The following is a 13720-nucleotide window of genomic DNA, read 5'->3' as shown; positions in this document are numbered from 1 at the left end:
TCAGCGTCATTTCAGGCCGCCCCTCTCCGGCAGAATCTGGAATAGGCTGATTAGCTGGGATCTCAGGAAACTGTGTAAGAGCTCAGAACATGCAAACTGGTTATGGGGCATAAATAGACTTTGCTGAGCTCACCGTGGCAGTCTTCGCAGGCTCCGGGGCCCATTCGCCGGGGCAGCCTGTGGCAGAGGCAGGGCGGGAGCGCCGCGCAGCCTGGAGCTCCGCGCCTCGGTTGGACCCGGTACCTCCCTCCTGCAGGCAGGACGCCGGCTCTCCGCCCGCGGCCCGCACCTGCAGCTCGGCCGCACCCCACCCGCACCCCCTCTTCTGGGCTTGGCAGCGAGTGCCGTCCCTCCGGAGATCGCTTCCCATTAACTTTCCCATCTGACATAATAATGGAGAGAAAATGAAGAGATCCCATTAGCGGCTGGCTGGAGGGCGCGCGGGCGGGCGCAGAGTCCGCACCCGAGCGAGCCGGAGCCCAGCGCACGGAGCCTGTATTTTTAGCCAGATGCCGCGTAACTTGCTGGCGCTCCCCGCGCCGCCGAGCAGATAACGGGGGAGGGGGAGCGGGGAGCCGGGCTCGGATTGCAGCGCGGGCGCCGGACGATGGCAGCGAGACAGGGCAGGTCCCGTCCAGACCCTGCGGTGAGTGAGGAGCGGCCCGCGGGCCGGGCCGGGAGCGCGGCGCTCTGGGGGCCGCGGGGCCCCTCGCTGCGGGCTCGGCGGGCGCCAACTTTCGGGAGGGTGCGGGGACGCGCTCCGGGCGGCCGCCGAGGCTTCCAGCACCATCCAGAGGAAAATTCCTCTGGCCCGGAGGCTGCCGCGGCGCAGGGGCTGGTGCCCGGAGGCGGCCCGGGCGAGCGGCGCGCGCGGGAGCGCGGAGCCTCCGCGCAGGTTCCCAGAGGGGCGCGGGCGCGCGGGGCTCTGGCTGAGGCCGCGTCCCCCTCGCCCAGGAGGAGAGTCCCGCTGGTCGGGTTCTGCGGTCGGGCCTCGGGGCTGCCCCGCACAGGGACCCAGCTGGACCAGCGGGGATGCCATGGCCTTGGCCTTGGCCAGAGAAGGGACCGCCTCGCCCACCGCACGCCTGACCCCTAGACCTCAGCCACGCCGCGGCCCCGAGGTCCAGAGGTAGCGCGCAATGAATGGGGGCGAGAGGAAGGCAGAGCGGTGTGTGCCCAGGACCTCAGGCTTTCCCTGAACTTGTCCTCACAGCCCCCAGGATCCCCATTTTAGCAACGGGGAAACTGAGGTTTGGGAACTTGTACCGGGCACAGCAGCAAGTGGCAGAGCAGGGATTCCCCTCAGGTCTTCCCAGCACCAGGGTCCACTCTGGCTTTTCCACATCACTGCCTCACCCAGCCTGGAAGGCGATGCAGGGAGAGCACAAGGCAGGGACAGGGTTTTCCTCCAGGCCTCGCAGTTGTAACGCTGGGAGATAAGGGAGCCCAGGACTCCTGCTTACACACCATTTTTTCCTCAATGACACCTTTAATTTGCTCATTTTATCTTTGCCATTGGGAGTCTGATGGGGCGCCTGGAGACAATGCGTAAAGCTTTAACAGCCCAACTTCTGGAAAGAAAAAGGAGAGAGACACCTAATGAAAACACACACACTGTGGCCCAGGGCGCACTTGGGTTTTTCTGTAGTCAATGGGGTAAAGGCAGGGCCACACAGGTGTGCCAGCTGGCTGGAGCCGATGGTTCTTCCCGGGAGGCCTGACGTGGGCCCCGGGAGACACCGGGCACCGAGTTTGGAGGAGCACGCGGATGCGGAGGGCAGCCCGACAGCCGAGCAGACGGCTCCACATCCTGCTGTACAGGATGCTGTCTGCTGGACTCAGTCTTCTGAACTGGCTGCAGTCCCCGCAGGAAAGGATGGAGAATCTCTCCCTGGGGGTTCTGACAATGACTTTGTTAAAGAAACTGCATTTTGCCCAAACGAGACCCTTTGAGAAAGAGGTACCGCCTTATCGCTGTTTACAGACATGGATAATAGCTCAATTTCCATTCATCTTTTGAGATAAGAATGTTGCCCTGAAAGACCTTGACGAAGTAAGTCATGATTTGCCCTGGGAAAACTCGGGCCATCTCGAGCCCCAGAGAAGGTGCGAGGAGGCCCTGGTGTTCTCGGACGCCGCCTGAAACTGGACTTTGCCTGCCTCTGTGTTTCCCAAGCCTTCAGTGCTCCTGTGTTCCGGGCAAGCTGACATTTAGCAGCATGCTTCCGGCCTCTCCCTCCCAGGAACTGGAACCCCCTCTGCGACTTCCCTTTTGCTGTATTCATATCACCCCACTCAGGAAGTGCAAGTTTAATAATAGTCTGGGTGTCTCAGGTAACCACGGGTTCACCTCCCTTTCCCTGAGCAGCCCTGAGGACAACTTGAGTCCCAAGAGGAATTCATTCCATTCCCCTCCTGAAGGGAGGACTGAAGGGGGCACAGCCTCTCTGCGCAGGTGGAAGCTGCCTCCAGCTGGACCCGAACTTGCGAGGAATCTTATGGGCACTAGAAAATGATTGGCCCACTGGTGTTAAGAGAAGGACCCTGGAGGCAGGCTACCTAGATTCAAATGCTGGCCAAGCCATGTATTCGTTGTGTGACTTTGGACAAGTTACTTAATTTCATTCTGACTCATTCACCTCATCTGTGCAAGGAGACAATGAAAGTACCTGCCTCATGAGATTATTAGGGGGAACAAATGAATTATTTTAAGTAGGGTGCTTACAACACAGTAAGAGCTTTATAAAACTTATTTGGTATGAAAGGAAGTTCAGGGAGATCATATGGATTAACCAACAGGCTTGGGTGGGCTGGGACACAACAAAATGTGTCTAGCCCCTCAATGCAGGCACAGGCAGTTTTCTCACAGGTAAAATTAGGTTAAAATGAAGCTCAAGATGAGAAAGGGGCAAAGACACAAATGGGCAGCCTTGGTGGGGTGCTCAGAGAGGGTGGCAGCTCCTCAGTGATGATACAGGATATAGGGCCAGGTGGACTGATTTTCTGGACACAAGGAGCAGCCTCCTTTAGATCCTCTAGTCTCCTTTCGGTGGGGCTCAGAGAGGGCTAGGGACACTACTCTGATTTATCACAGCCCAGAGATACTCTGGTTAGTGTTTTCTTCTTCTTCTTATTGTTGTTGTTTTGTTATTGTTATTATTATTGTCATTGGTATTTTCCTGGTTAGTATTTACTCAGGTAAATATTCTAAAGGGAACATATTGGATTCTTTTAACTCTCTACCCTATTGAATCATACAGACTGTTCCTAGAATCACCTGGAAATTGCACCTAGGACAGGTCATTGAATTGGAGGTAATTGAATTAGGTAGATGGGCAGTTTGGGCTCGGGAGAGCAAGAAGGTGAGAGTGGGTTTCATATTCCAATGAGAGCCATTTGCTCTGGAGCTTAAATATTCCCTGACACCTGGGTGGGGCTCAGCGAATGCTTGTAGAGTGAATCAATGGGTGCATGCATGCACAGGTGACCCCTTTATAACTGAGTCACTTTGTTTTTCAAATCATGAAGGCAGGGACCAGTATTCTGATTTATTCTCTCTCCCGTTGCCCTAGCAGGATCCTGGACTTGAAATAGAACCTCAGTAAATATATTGTAGACTTAAACTGAGTGATGCACAGTGAGAGTGACACCATTATCCAAAATTCCCCTGTAAGATACCCTGAGGATCCTGCTTATGTCCTGACTCCTTTATGCCTAGAGAAGACCAAAGAGAAAGTGAAATAGCCTGAGCCATGGAACTTCACTTGTAGCTATCTAGGTGACTTTAGCCAGTCACTTTATTTTTACCATCAGTTCTATCATCAGCAAAAAAAGGGACTGGAACAAGATGATTCCTTTTCAGAGGCCAGTCTTGGCCTTGACACAGGGCTCAGGGGTCAGAGCGGGGATCTGCTGGGACCCTTTCTCTGCCATGGATTAACTGTTTGATCGGCAAAGGCACGTAGCCTGTCACAGGCGCTACAATCTGTCAGGGTTGTCTATACACCCTCAGGTTTGAAATTGCCGAGAATGTACCTCAGGGTCAAGGACAATGGAAAGGCATAGGCTTTCCCTGACTGTTAACTAACTGCAGAACTTGGGCAAGTTGTTAACCTCTCTAGACCTCAGTTTTGTCACCTCTAAAATGGGGATAATCGTTATACTTACCTCACCAGTTGTGAGGATTAAAAGATACTATGTTGTTAATACATTTGCCCAATGACTGGTAATAGTAGTATAATTTCATTATTGTATCATACAAACTGCGGAAACTCTTTAACTCTCTTCAGCCTAGTCTAGATCGGGCTTCGCTTACCCTCTATTCGTCTGTGTGTCTGTCTGTTATAAATACAGTATCTCCTTCACTTCCTAGGTTCAGGGTTTTGAATAGTCAAGCAGTGTCATTAATCGATATTGCGTCTATGTTTACCCACAGTTCTCAGGTTTTCATCCCAAATCCTATTACTTACTGTGCTATGGAAGATAGTTTGGTAGGTGGGACAGGTGGGAGATATGTCTCTCTAATACTCCCATTCTTGGGGAATAGTATAGTATTTTTCCTAATAGTTGGACATAGGAAAATACTATTATATGCATGCATACAGTAGTTAATAGACTTTCTGAATCAGCAGGTACAAACAGACGTTTCTCTGAGGGACTGAACCTTGAGTCTGATTTCTCTGGGTATCCAAAAGATTGATCCTCATTTCTGAAATATTTCCTCCACCACACATGCCTTGCTGAGGAACCTGAGGACATTAGGTGCCCTGTGTTTTGGACCAAGGGAGGTCTTGTCCTGGCAGATTCTTCATGCTTTGAAAGATTCAGAAGAGATAGAAGATTTGGTCCCTGCCCCAAGGAGCAAACGATTTGGCTGGGGAGGCAAGATGTGCATAAACCAAAAAACTTGAGAAAGATGTATTTCAAATACATTTTAAAAATAAGAAATCAAGCTCCCATTTCGAGATTTCAAGGTGGTTAATACTGAGTGTCCAAGGACAACATCACAGAGGAGATAGGGGCTGAGTTCACCTTGAAGAAAGGAAAGATTGGAATTAGCAAATGAGAGTGGCCGAGGCCTTCAGGGTCCTAGGATAACCAGGGTGTGGCCCTGGAGGCAGACAGAGATGGGGGTGCCATGGGAGGGACAGAGAGGGAAGAGGAAGGGGCCCTCCTGCTATGGTGGGGGCAGTGAGATCCAAATGTGCCATATTGTGAGGAGGCAAATGCAGGGCTTCTGTAAGGGGTGGGGGAGGCAGAGGAAGGAAGCAGCGCTCCTAGAGCAGTATGGAGGCCTGAGATGGCAGGTGGGGAGGCTGAGGCAGCTCCCCCTCACAACCACCCCGTGAAGGTGGTGACTGTAAGGCCAGAGAGTCTCTTCTGCCCCAGATTAACTGTTTAATTGGCAGAGGCATGAACCCTGGCTTTGTGGGGGGAAATCAGGGTTTTAATTGTAGAATACTGAGATTGTTGGCCGTAGATCTTGAATCTTCCATGTTTGGGGATTATCATTAGCATGTGTATGAGTTTCCTGCGGCCGCTGTCATAAATGACCACAAATTTAGTGGCTTAAGACAATAGAAGTTTATTCTCACACTGTCTCTCGAGGCTGCAGGTCTGAAATCAAGGTGTGGGGAGGGTGTGCTCCCTCTGGAGGCTCTTGGGGAAGAATCTGTTCTTTGCCTCTTCCAGCTTCTGGTTGCTGGTGTCCTTGGCTTGTAGCTGCACCACTTCTGTCTTTGCCTGTCTTTACATCGCCTTCTCCTCTGTGGACCCTCTCTGCTGTCTTTTATAAGGATACTTGTCATTGGATTTAGGGCCATCGGAGGTCATCTAGGGAGATCTCATCCCAAGGCCCATGACTCAATTACATCTGCAAGAACCCTGTGTCCAAATAAGTGACATTCACAGGTTCCAGGGATTAGGGTGCAGACATATCTTTTGGGGGCCACCATTCAGCCCATTAGAACCTGTTTTCCAAGGAGAGAGCATGAAGGAGGGAGACAGAGTGCCCCCAAGGGGAAAAGAAGCCATGAGGCACGGCTGGGTCCTTTGGTAGAGAGGCATCGTTCGCTTCAACTATGGCCTGTCACGTGACGACTCTTACCCATCAAATGCTACCTGAGTAGGCACATGTGCTGATATAATAATAATAATATGTATTATTTCCTTTTAGCTTCACAGCCAGGGTATGAGGAAGGCTTTATCCTCATACTTTGATAAGGAAACAGGAGCAGAGGTGCCTGAGAACAAAGGGCTCTCAGCGACATTCAGGGGAGCTGCTCTGAGCCACTTCATCCCCTTCCAGTCGTGGGCTCTCCCACTACACTTGTCTGCATTCTTCAACTTTTATTGTCCCCAGTGCTCGCTCTCTCTGGCTGTCATTCATTCTTAATACAAACAGATGTTCCTTGTGGCAGCATCTTGATAGGTTGGTGTAGGTGGCTGAGCAACAACCATGGAACCGAAGTGCTTCACTCTCTTTCAAGATGAGGCGCACCTGTGAGTTAAAGCTCACGTTAAGCTGGCAGCTGAGCAGGGAGGTTCAGTTCACTGATTTCAGAGCGAAGCTGCCTGTGTCGGAGTCCTGGCTGTGCCTCTGACCTGCTGTGTGACCCTGCACTAGTCATTTCAGTTCTTTGTGCCTTGGTTCCCTCATCTGTGAATGGGGCCCACAATAGTACTTATGTTGGGTGTTTTTAGTGAGGATTAAATGCATATGTGCATGTGTGTAAATATATATTTTGGCCGGGCATGGCTCAGAGATTGAGCGTCGACCTGGGATCCAGGCGATCAGGGTTCGATTCCCGGTCGGGGAACATGCCTGGGTTGTGGGCTCAATCAATGACTCTCTCATCATTGATGTTTCTGTCTCTCTCTCTCCCTCTCCCTTCCTCTCTCTGAAATCAATAAAGATATAAAAAAAAAATTAAAAACAAAAACAAAAACAAAAATATATATATATATTTTGTGTAAAGTGCTGATAATGGTTATTAGTGCACAGTAAGTGCTATGTGCTATTTACTTAAAAACCAAACCCACAAAATAGCAGCGGAGAGCACTTGTCCGGTTCCCTTGGTGCCTGCATCTGTGACTCACTGGGGCCAGGGGGTTAAGTGATATAGGCTCCTTAGTAAGGACATAGAGCCCTTGGAAATAGTGAAGCAGTAAGATACCAGGCTATGCTGAGCATTCAGCTTCGAATGGAGTCCCCTCTCCAGTACTGGTGCTGCATGGGTCCTAGCCAAGAATGTTTGCTCATAAAAATACCCAACGGAAGGGAGGCTGGGCTTGAAGGCAGCCTCACATTACAAACCCCAGAGCAGTCTGGCCAGGGGTTCTGGGAACTTGTACCACACTTGGGTGCTATGGTGGTGGGCACCAGGCTGTCATAACTGGAGGGTGCGAGGCTGCCACCATGACCTTGGCCCTTTTTTGCAGCCCTGGGCTTGAGTGGGATCATGAGGTTGTTACCACACAACACACTCACAGCCTGTTGTTTCTCCTCACAGGGTGATGCTGCCACCAGCTTTCTCAGGGCAGCAAGATCAGGTAACTTGGACAAAGCTTTGGATTACCTGCAGAATGGGGTAGACATTAACACCTGTAACCAGGTAAGTGGGATGGGGACAGGCATGTGGGCTCTGAAGAGTGGTTCTTGCCTGATGCCACTCCCTGAGAGTTTTAATCTGCTTCTATTAACCTTTTCCCAGTGGCCTCAAAAATCCCCAAGGGCTTCCACCTGCTGAAGGCCCTCGCCTTGCTGCTCACATCCCTGCCCTGGTCCAGGGCCCCACGGAGAAGGGCTGATGCCTGAACAGTGGGGGCTGGCCCACCTCCATCCCCTGCCATCTCTTCCCTTAGAAGTTGCCATTGGTTCCTGCTGTGGTCTTAGAACATGTGGCCTTTGAAAGTGGGCAGGAGGAAGGGCTTTGAAGGATGTTGTGTCAGTGGTGACATTACATCTCCTTTGTCAGCCAGCAGCCTTTGAGGATTCTCTACAGGCTGAGAAGGAAGTAGTGATGAGGACTCGCTCACAGGCTTTGACAAAGGCGAGTCTCACTCGGGTTGAGAACCAGTGTGGCTTAAACGGCTTCTCTGGAGGTTTTTGCTGCTGAGTCCCAGAGACTTGGCTTCTGGAAGACATGGTAAGGAAACTGGATGTACACCAGACTGATTGGAGGGCAGAATCAGTCTGGTGATGGAATAGAGAGGAAATTACCCCCTAGAAAGAGAACAGGGCGCAGCTTGGGCTTGTGAATTAGATGACTTCTGTTTGTTTTTGCCAGCTGATTAAGTTGTTCAGACGCACATGCTAATTCAATTTCTAATTTAGAATAAATTTACTCCTTGTGACTTTTTTTTTTTTACCATTTAAGAATTGTTTTAAATTGTGCTGAAATATACATAACATAGAATTCATCATCTTAACCGCTTTTAAGTGTACAGTTCAGTGGCATTAAGTACATTCATATTGTGGTACAACCATCATCACCCTCCATCCACAGAACCTTTTTCATCTTGCAAAACTGAACCTCTGCACCCATTAAGCAATAATGCCCCATTCCTGCCTCCCCCAGCCGCTGGCAACCAGTCTACTGTCTGGCTATGAATTTGACTCCTCTAAGCATCTCATGTAAGTGGAATCATACAGTATTTGTCCTTGTGCGACTGGCTTATTTCATGTAGCATAATGTCCTCCAGGTCTGTCTGTGTTGCAGTGGGCTGGATGACTTTTACGGACCAGCAGGGGAAAATTCCCTGGACACAGGTTAACTTTTCCTCTGGCAATGGACCTCTGTCCTACTCCCCCCCCCTTCTTGCTTAAAATGCGAAATACCACTTGCTCTCTCTCCCAGGGCCAAGATCCCATTTGGATTCAGTTGGTCTTCTGTGGAGTAAATTCACAGCTGAAAGATCAGAGGGAATTGCGTGGGTGGCATGTGATGGGAAACAGAAGTAGGTTTGTGATATGAGGCAGACTCTGGTAGCAGTGAACTTCAGAGGGGAGGCGAAGCATTTTGACTGGACTCAGGTGGAAAACTGGATGAGGAGGAGTGAGCCCCTCTCTTCTTTCCTCTCTCTTGCAAATATATCAACACGGACCTGAGAACACTTCTCACCAAACATGCAAAGTGAAAGGTTGGCCTTTGGATAGCAGATTGAAACTCTGAGCCCATTTCTTTCGTGGAAAGAGGCAGTGGGAGCTAAGTATGGGTGCAGAGAGTGAGAGTCCTGGAGTGGCTCAGCACCCCAGAAACAATTGTAGGTCATGCTCTCCCCAGCATCCCCACCACCAGAGGAGGGAATTGTTCTCTCTCTTCACGGGGATGCATTCCTGGTGAGAGAGGCCAGTCCTGAGGCTTCTTCTGTTCAGGTCGGGGCTGCAGAAACTCAGATGTGTGCTTCTCACAGTGCAGTTTCCAGTTGGGGAGCTCCAAACCTCCAGAGGCCTTCCAAGGGTTAAGATGCTAGCTCTCAAAGGAATCCATTTAGCAGATATGGGGACAGCTGGGCGTTCGTAAGCCTTGAGCCAGGGCTCGTCTTCACTGTGAAATTGGAAGATTTTGATGACACCCGGGGAATGGCTTTGTCTTGATTGGCTTCCTATCAGTGAGGCCCTGGGCGTAACTAGCTTCTCCCTCTGCCTCTCTCCTCTGTTGTCTCAGGGCTTGGAGAGCAGCGGGCAACCAGGCATTATTTGCACTTTATTGACACTACTTCCTATCGATCGATCGGCTCGGTGCCAGTGACAGGTGGCGCTTGGCCCTGCTAGAGGCAGAGGGGAGGCTCCTGCCTCAGACTAGAGACTGCAGTCCTGGCTCAGACCAGCCTCTTCCTTTCAAAAGAGCAGACTGCTGCTAGCAAGGCAATGAGTGTCAGAACAGAGTAAAAGGAAGGATTTGCCATAGTGCAAAGCCCCTTGCTGCTGGTTTAGTCCTGGCTCCCCAGATCTTGGGCCCTGATGGTATTTGTCTTGTGTTCCCTGACTGTGCAGGGGCAGGGAGCTGCAGACAGCTGCCCCTGGGGCTGCCAGCATTGCCCAAGCCTCATTCTGGTTTTATAGGGCATTATGGCTTTTGCTCTTGAGTAGAGAGTATGGGTAATGGGGAAGGACTATAGTATCTGAACTTATGTCCTCATTAAGCACATTAGTGCACCCATCGGGACAATGCTGCTGCCTCCTAACGTGCACAGGGCTAGGCTGTAATGGCACTAGAGCCTTTTTCTCCTTAAAAACATTCACTCGTTGTTTTGAGAAGATAAAGACAGGCTCTTGTCCTGGGGTCATGGCTTGAATCTTTTGAGCTGATGGACCGTGAGAGCAGTAATACAGCAAATGCTGATTCTTATGTAAGTAACACACTTTCAAATAGTATGTTTTGTGGAAAGATTACGTGCTGCTTGCCATATTAGGAAGTAATTACTCTAAGTAGTGTGAAAAGAGGAACTCTTGGCTTATATAAGAGACATCTGAGTATTCAGGGCAGTTTCCTTACTGCATAGAGTGTGTCTACTCCTTTTTATGATCATCATCATTATTATATTTAGAGAAAAGAACAAATTCACACATAAGGACACATGCATGCATTAAGACCTTTATATGAATGCTGGAGTCTTTCATTTATTCCAGCATTGCTCACACTTTAGACACATGTATTTAGCCAATGTCTTCCTGTGCCTCTTCACATATGTAGAGTGCTGAGCTTTAGGGATTTCATAGTAAAAAAAAAAAAAAAAAAAAAGGCCCTGTCCTCATCTTCTCTGAACTGTAGTCCACTGGTAATGAGAGCTGTCAATCAAATAGCCACATAAATAGATATGCAAACCACAGTATGTTAGGGACTGTGAAAGAAGGGCATAGGATTTTATGAGAATATATGAGAGATTTGACCTAGAGTTGAAGGTCAGAGAAGGCTACTGTGTGGAAGAGATAGTTGAGCTAAGGGATAAGTAGGGGTGAATGACGTGAAGAACATTCCAGTCATAGGGAACAGGCTGTGCAAAGTCCCTGAGGCAGGGAAAAGCTTGGAGAGTTTAAGGAAGGCCAGAGTGGCTGCAGTGCAGAGGGCCCGCAGGACCAGGTAAGGCTGGAGAAGTGCCGTGGGGATTGTGCTGGACCTTATAGGCAGGGGCAATAGTCACAATAGTCTGCAGCTGAGACAGCGTGCCCCAGGGCCTGAGCAGAGTGTGTGTGCATGTTTGTGAACACTCTATGAACAAGGGTATGTTTGCCTGCTGTCCAAGTGTTAATCCTATAGTTGCTGATTGAGAGGAGAGATCTGTGGGAGGGGATGGAGTAGCCAGAGCAGCAGCAGTGGGGGTTACCTGAGAGCTTGAGGCAATGACTGTTGACCAAGAGGGATGGAGGCATTTCAGCATTTAACAACCTACACAGCTGCGTCAGCATGTCTTGGTAGAATACCCACCCTGCTTACAGAAGATGTTCACAGTTCTGATCTTCCTAAGAGCAGAAGGAAGCGAACCACAGATTCAGGTGCAGGAATGATGTGATCAGAGGTGGCTATTGTGTAGAAGACACATGGAAGGGCCCAGAGGTGGATATGGGGGAGCCAGTGATAGGACTCTTACACTGGTCTGGGAGAGAAATGTCAGTAGCTTGGATAAAGATTGTGGATGTGGAGATGGAACAAGGTGAACAGGCTTCGGTGGGGAATTGGATGGGGGAGGGCAGGGAAGGAACGGGTGAGAGTGACTTTGGATGTCTGGCTTATTCAGAAGTGGAAGCACCATTCACTGAGACAAGGAACACTGGTGGGAGGGGGGGGAGACTCAGTGTGTGGAAACAGGCTGAGGAAACAAGGAGATCCTCCTCAGGAGTCTTTGAGGAATTGAAGTAAAGATAGATATATAGTAAGCAATTGGATATTTGAGCCTGGAACTTAGATAAGAGGTCCAACCCAAAGATAGATATTTGGAAGTCATTCAGCATTCGAGGAAGTCAAATGCTGGCATTGGCTGATGAAAACTGGGATGAGAGGCATGTTGAATATAATCCCACCAGTGCATTTGTGGGATCATCCCACATGTATTTATTAAACACCTACTTTGTGCCAGGTACTATTCCAGGCACTGAGCAAGACAGACAAAATAGTCAAAGTCTACATTGCAGTAGACATGCCAATTATATGCTGGTAAAGAAGACAGATATAACCAACAAAATAAACAAACATATGATGTCTGCTAATGAGAAGTGCCATGGAGGAGAAAGGTATTTTAGACGAGGTGGTTAAGGAAGGCCTCTCTAGGGACATGACTTCTAAGAGACCATGTGGTTTCTGGAAGAGGGGAAAACATGTGCTAAGGCCCTGGGGGCAGGAGTAAGCTTGGTTTGTTTGGGGAACAGTGTGGCTGCAGTAATTAAAGGGAAAAGTGACAGGCACAGAGGTGGGAGAAATTTCCAGGGCCAAATCTTAAAGTGCTTACCATCCATGACTGCTTATTTCTCACATCACCCAGATTAGGGTCTGTCATATAATACATGCCTGAGATGGCTTTAAGAAGACCACCTAAGCTTTCTCTGGTCATTTATTTATTCCACAAACATGTATTGAGCACTTACAAGGACCCAAGCACCTTGTTAGAGACTAAATTCATTTACCCCCGCTCTCAAAGAACTCAGAGGTAGATGAAGAAGTCCAGCTTGTATACAGAAGGTTACAAACTCAGTGTTATAAGTACCATCCAGAACAAGCACAGCAGATGTTTTCATTCATTTATTCATTGATTCCACAAATATTTATTAAGCTACTCAAATATGTCATGTGCTGGCTACACAAAGCTGAGTGAGTCCCAGTGCCTGCTCTCACATTTCTTCTAGTCTGGGGGTAGTGGCTAAAATAATGATCACTCAGAGAAGGGCTTTGAAGGAAGAGTAGGAGTTTGCTAGGTAGAGAATTGGGGGAAGGAAAATGCAGCAGAAGAAAAAGACCGTGCAGAGGTAGGAGCAGTGAAGGTTACAGGCAGCAGGGAGTTCAGCGAGGTCAGGGCAAATGAAATGAAAACAGATGAGAATGTCAGGCTACAAAGGTTATGTCAGAATCAGTGCAGAAAGAGAGCATGTTACTTTCCTGTGTCATCTTCTTTCTCGTAGGAACTATTGACAAGCATAGAAATGGCATTCAACTATATGGCTCCCGAATTTCACCCGCATCCACAAACTCACACAGAAAGCCTTCCTACTATGATGATATGTTAATATTAAGCCTTCTGAAAACTTGCTGCCTTGTTGAGGCTCTGGAGTAGCAATGAAGGAGAAAGAACAATATATTAGTGCAGCCCCCCAAGTGGGAAAGTGGTAGTCCAAGGTGGGCAATTAAACAAGAGAAGCAACTAGATCCCCCACGTCTGGTACCAAGGATTCTTCTGACGTTCTTACTAAAAAAAAAAGTATTGGTGAAAAAGATAGAACTTAAAAATCTCCAACTCCTGAATTATTTTAAATAGGTAAATTACTTCTGCATTTCAGCAGAAACAAGCTCTCTGATGTTCATCTTGTTAATTATAATCACCAATTTACAGTTTTAAAGTAAGTTGATTACTCGTCATGAGTCAGAGTGACCCACAGTGTTTAATAGTCACAGCCCCCAGTTCTACAGTGTCTCTGCTTTCCTGAGCCCTACCCCGGGCACGACCACCTTTAGTGCTCACATCACCCTGTGAGGTGGACAGAGCAGATGCAGGACTAGTGAGCTCAGTG

At 49.0% G+C, this 13720-nt stretch overlaps 1 protein-coding gene across 1 annotated transcript in view; it reads left to right on the top strand.

Moving 5' to 3' along the window:
* The first annotated feature begins 607 nt into the window (after positions 1-607).
* The window catches only part of ANK1 (ankyrin 1), a 92388-nt gene continuing 79275 nt past the window's right edge, over positions 608-13720 (top strand). Inside the window, exons 1-2 of the mRNA XM_087814189.1 lie at positions 608-646; positions 7512-7613. Coding sequence (XP_087670315.1) covers positions 608-646; positions 7512-7613 — 141 coding nt within the window. The remainder of the gene's footprint in view (positions 647-7511; positions 7614-13720) is intronic.

Source organism: Miniopterus natalensis, chromosome 2, assembly GCF_054644295.1.
Source record: "Miniopterus natalensis isolate mMinNat1 chromosome 2, mMinNat1.hap1, whole genome shotgun sequence".
Classification (NCBI taxonomy): domain Eukaryota; kingdom Metazoa; phylum Chordata; class Mammalia; order Chiroptera; family Miniopteridae; genus Miniopterus; species Miniopterus natalensis.
The sequence above is the reverse complement of the archived record's forward strand: the minus strand, read 5'-3'. Positions and strand labels throughout refer to the sequence as shown.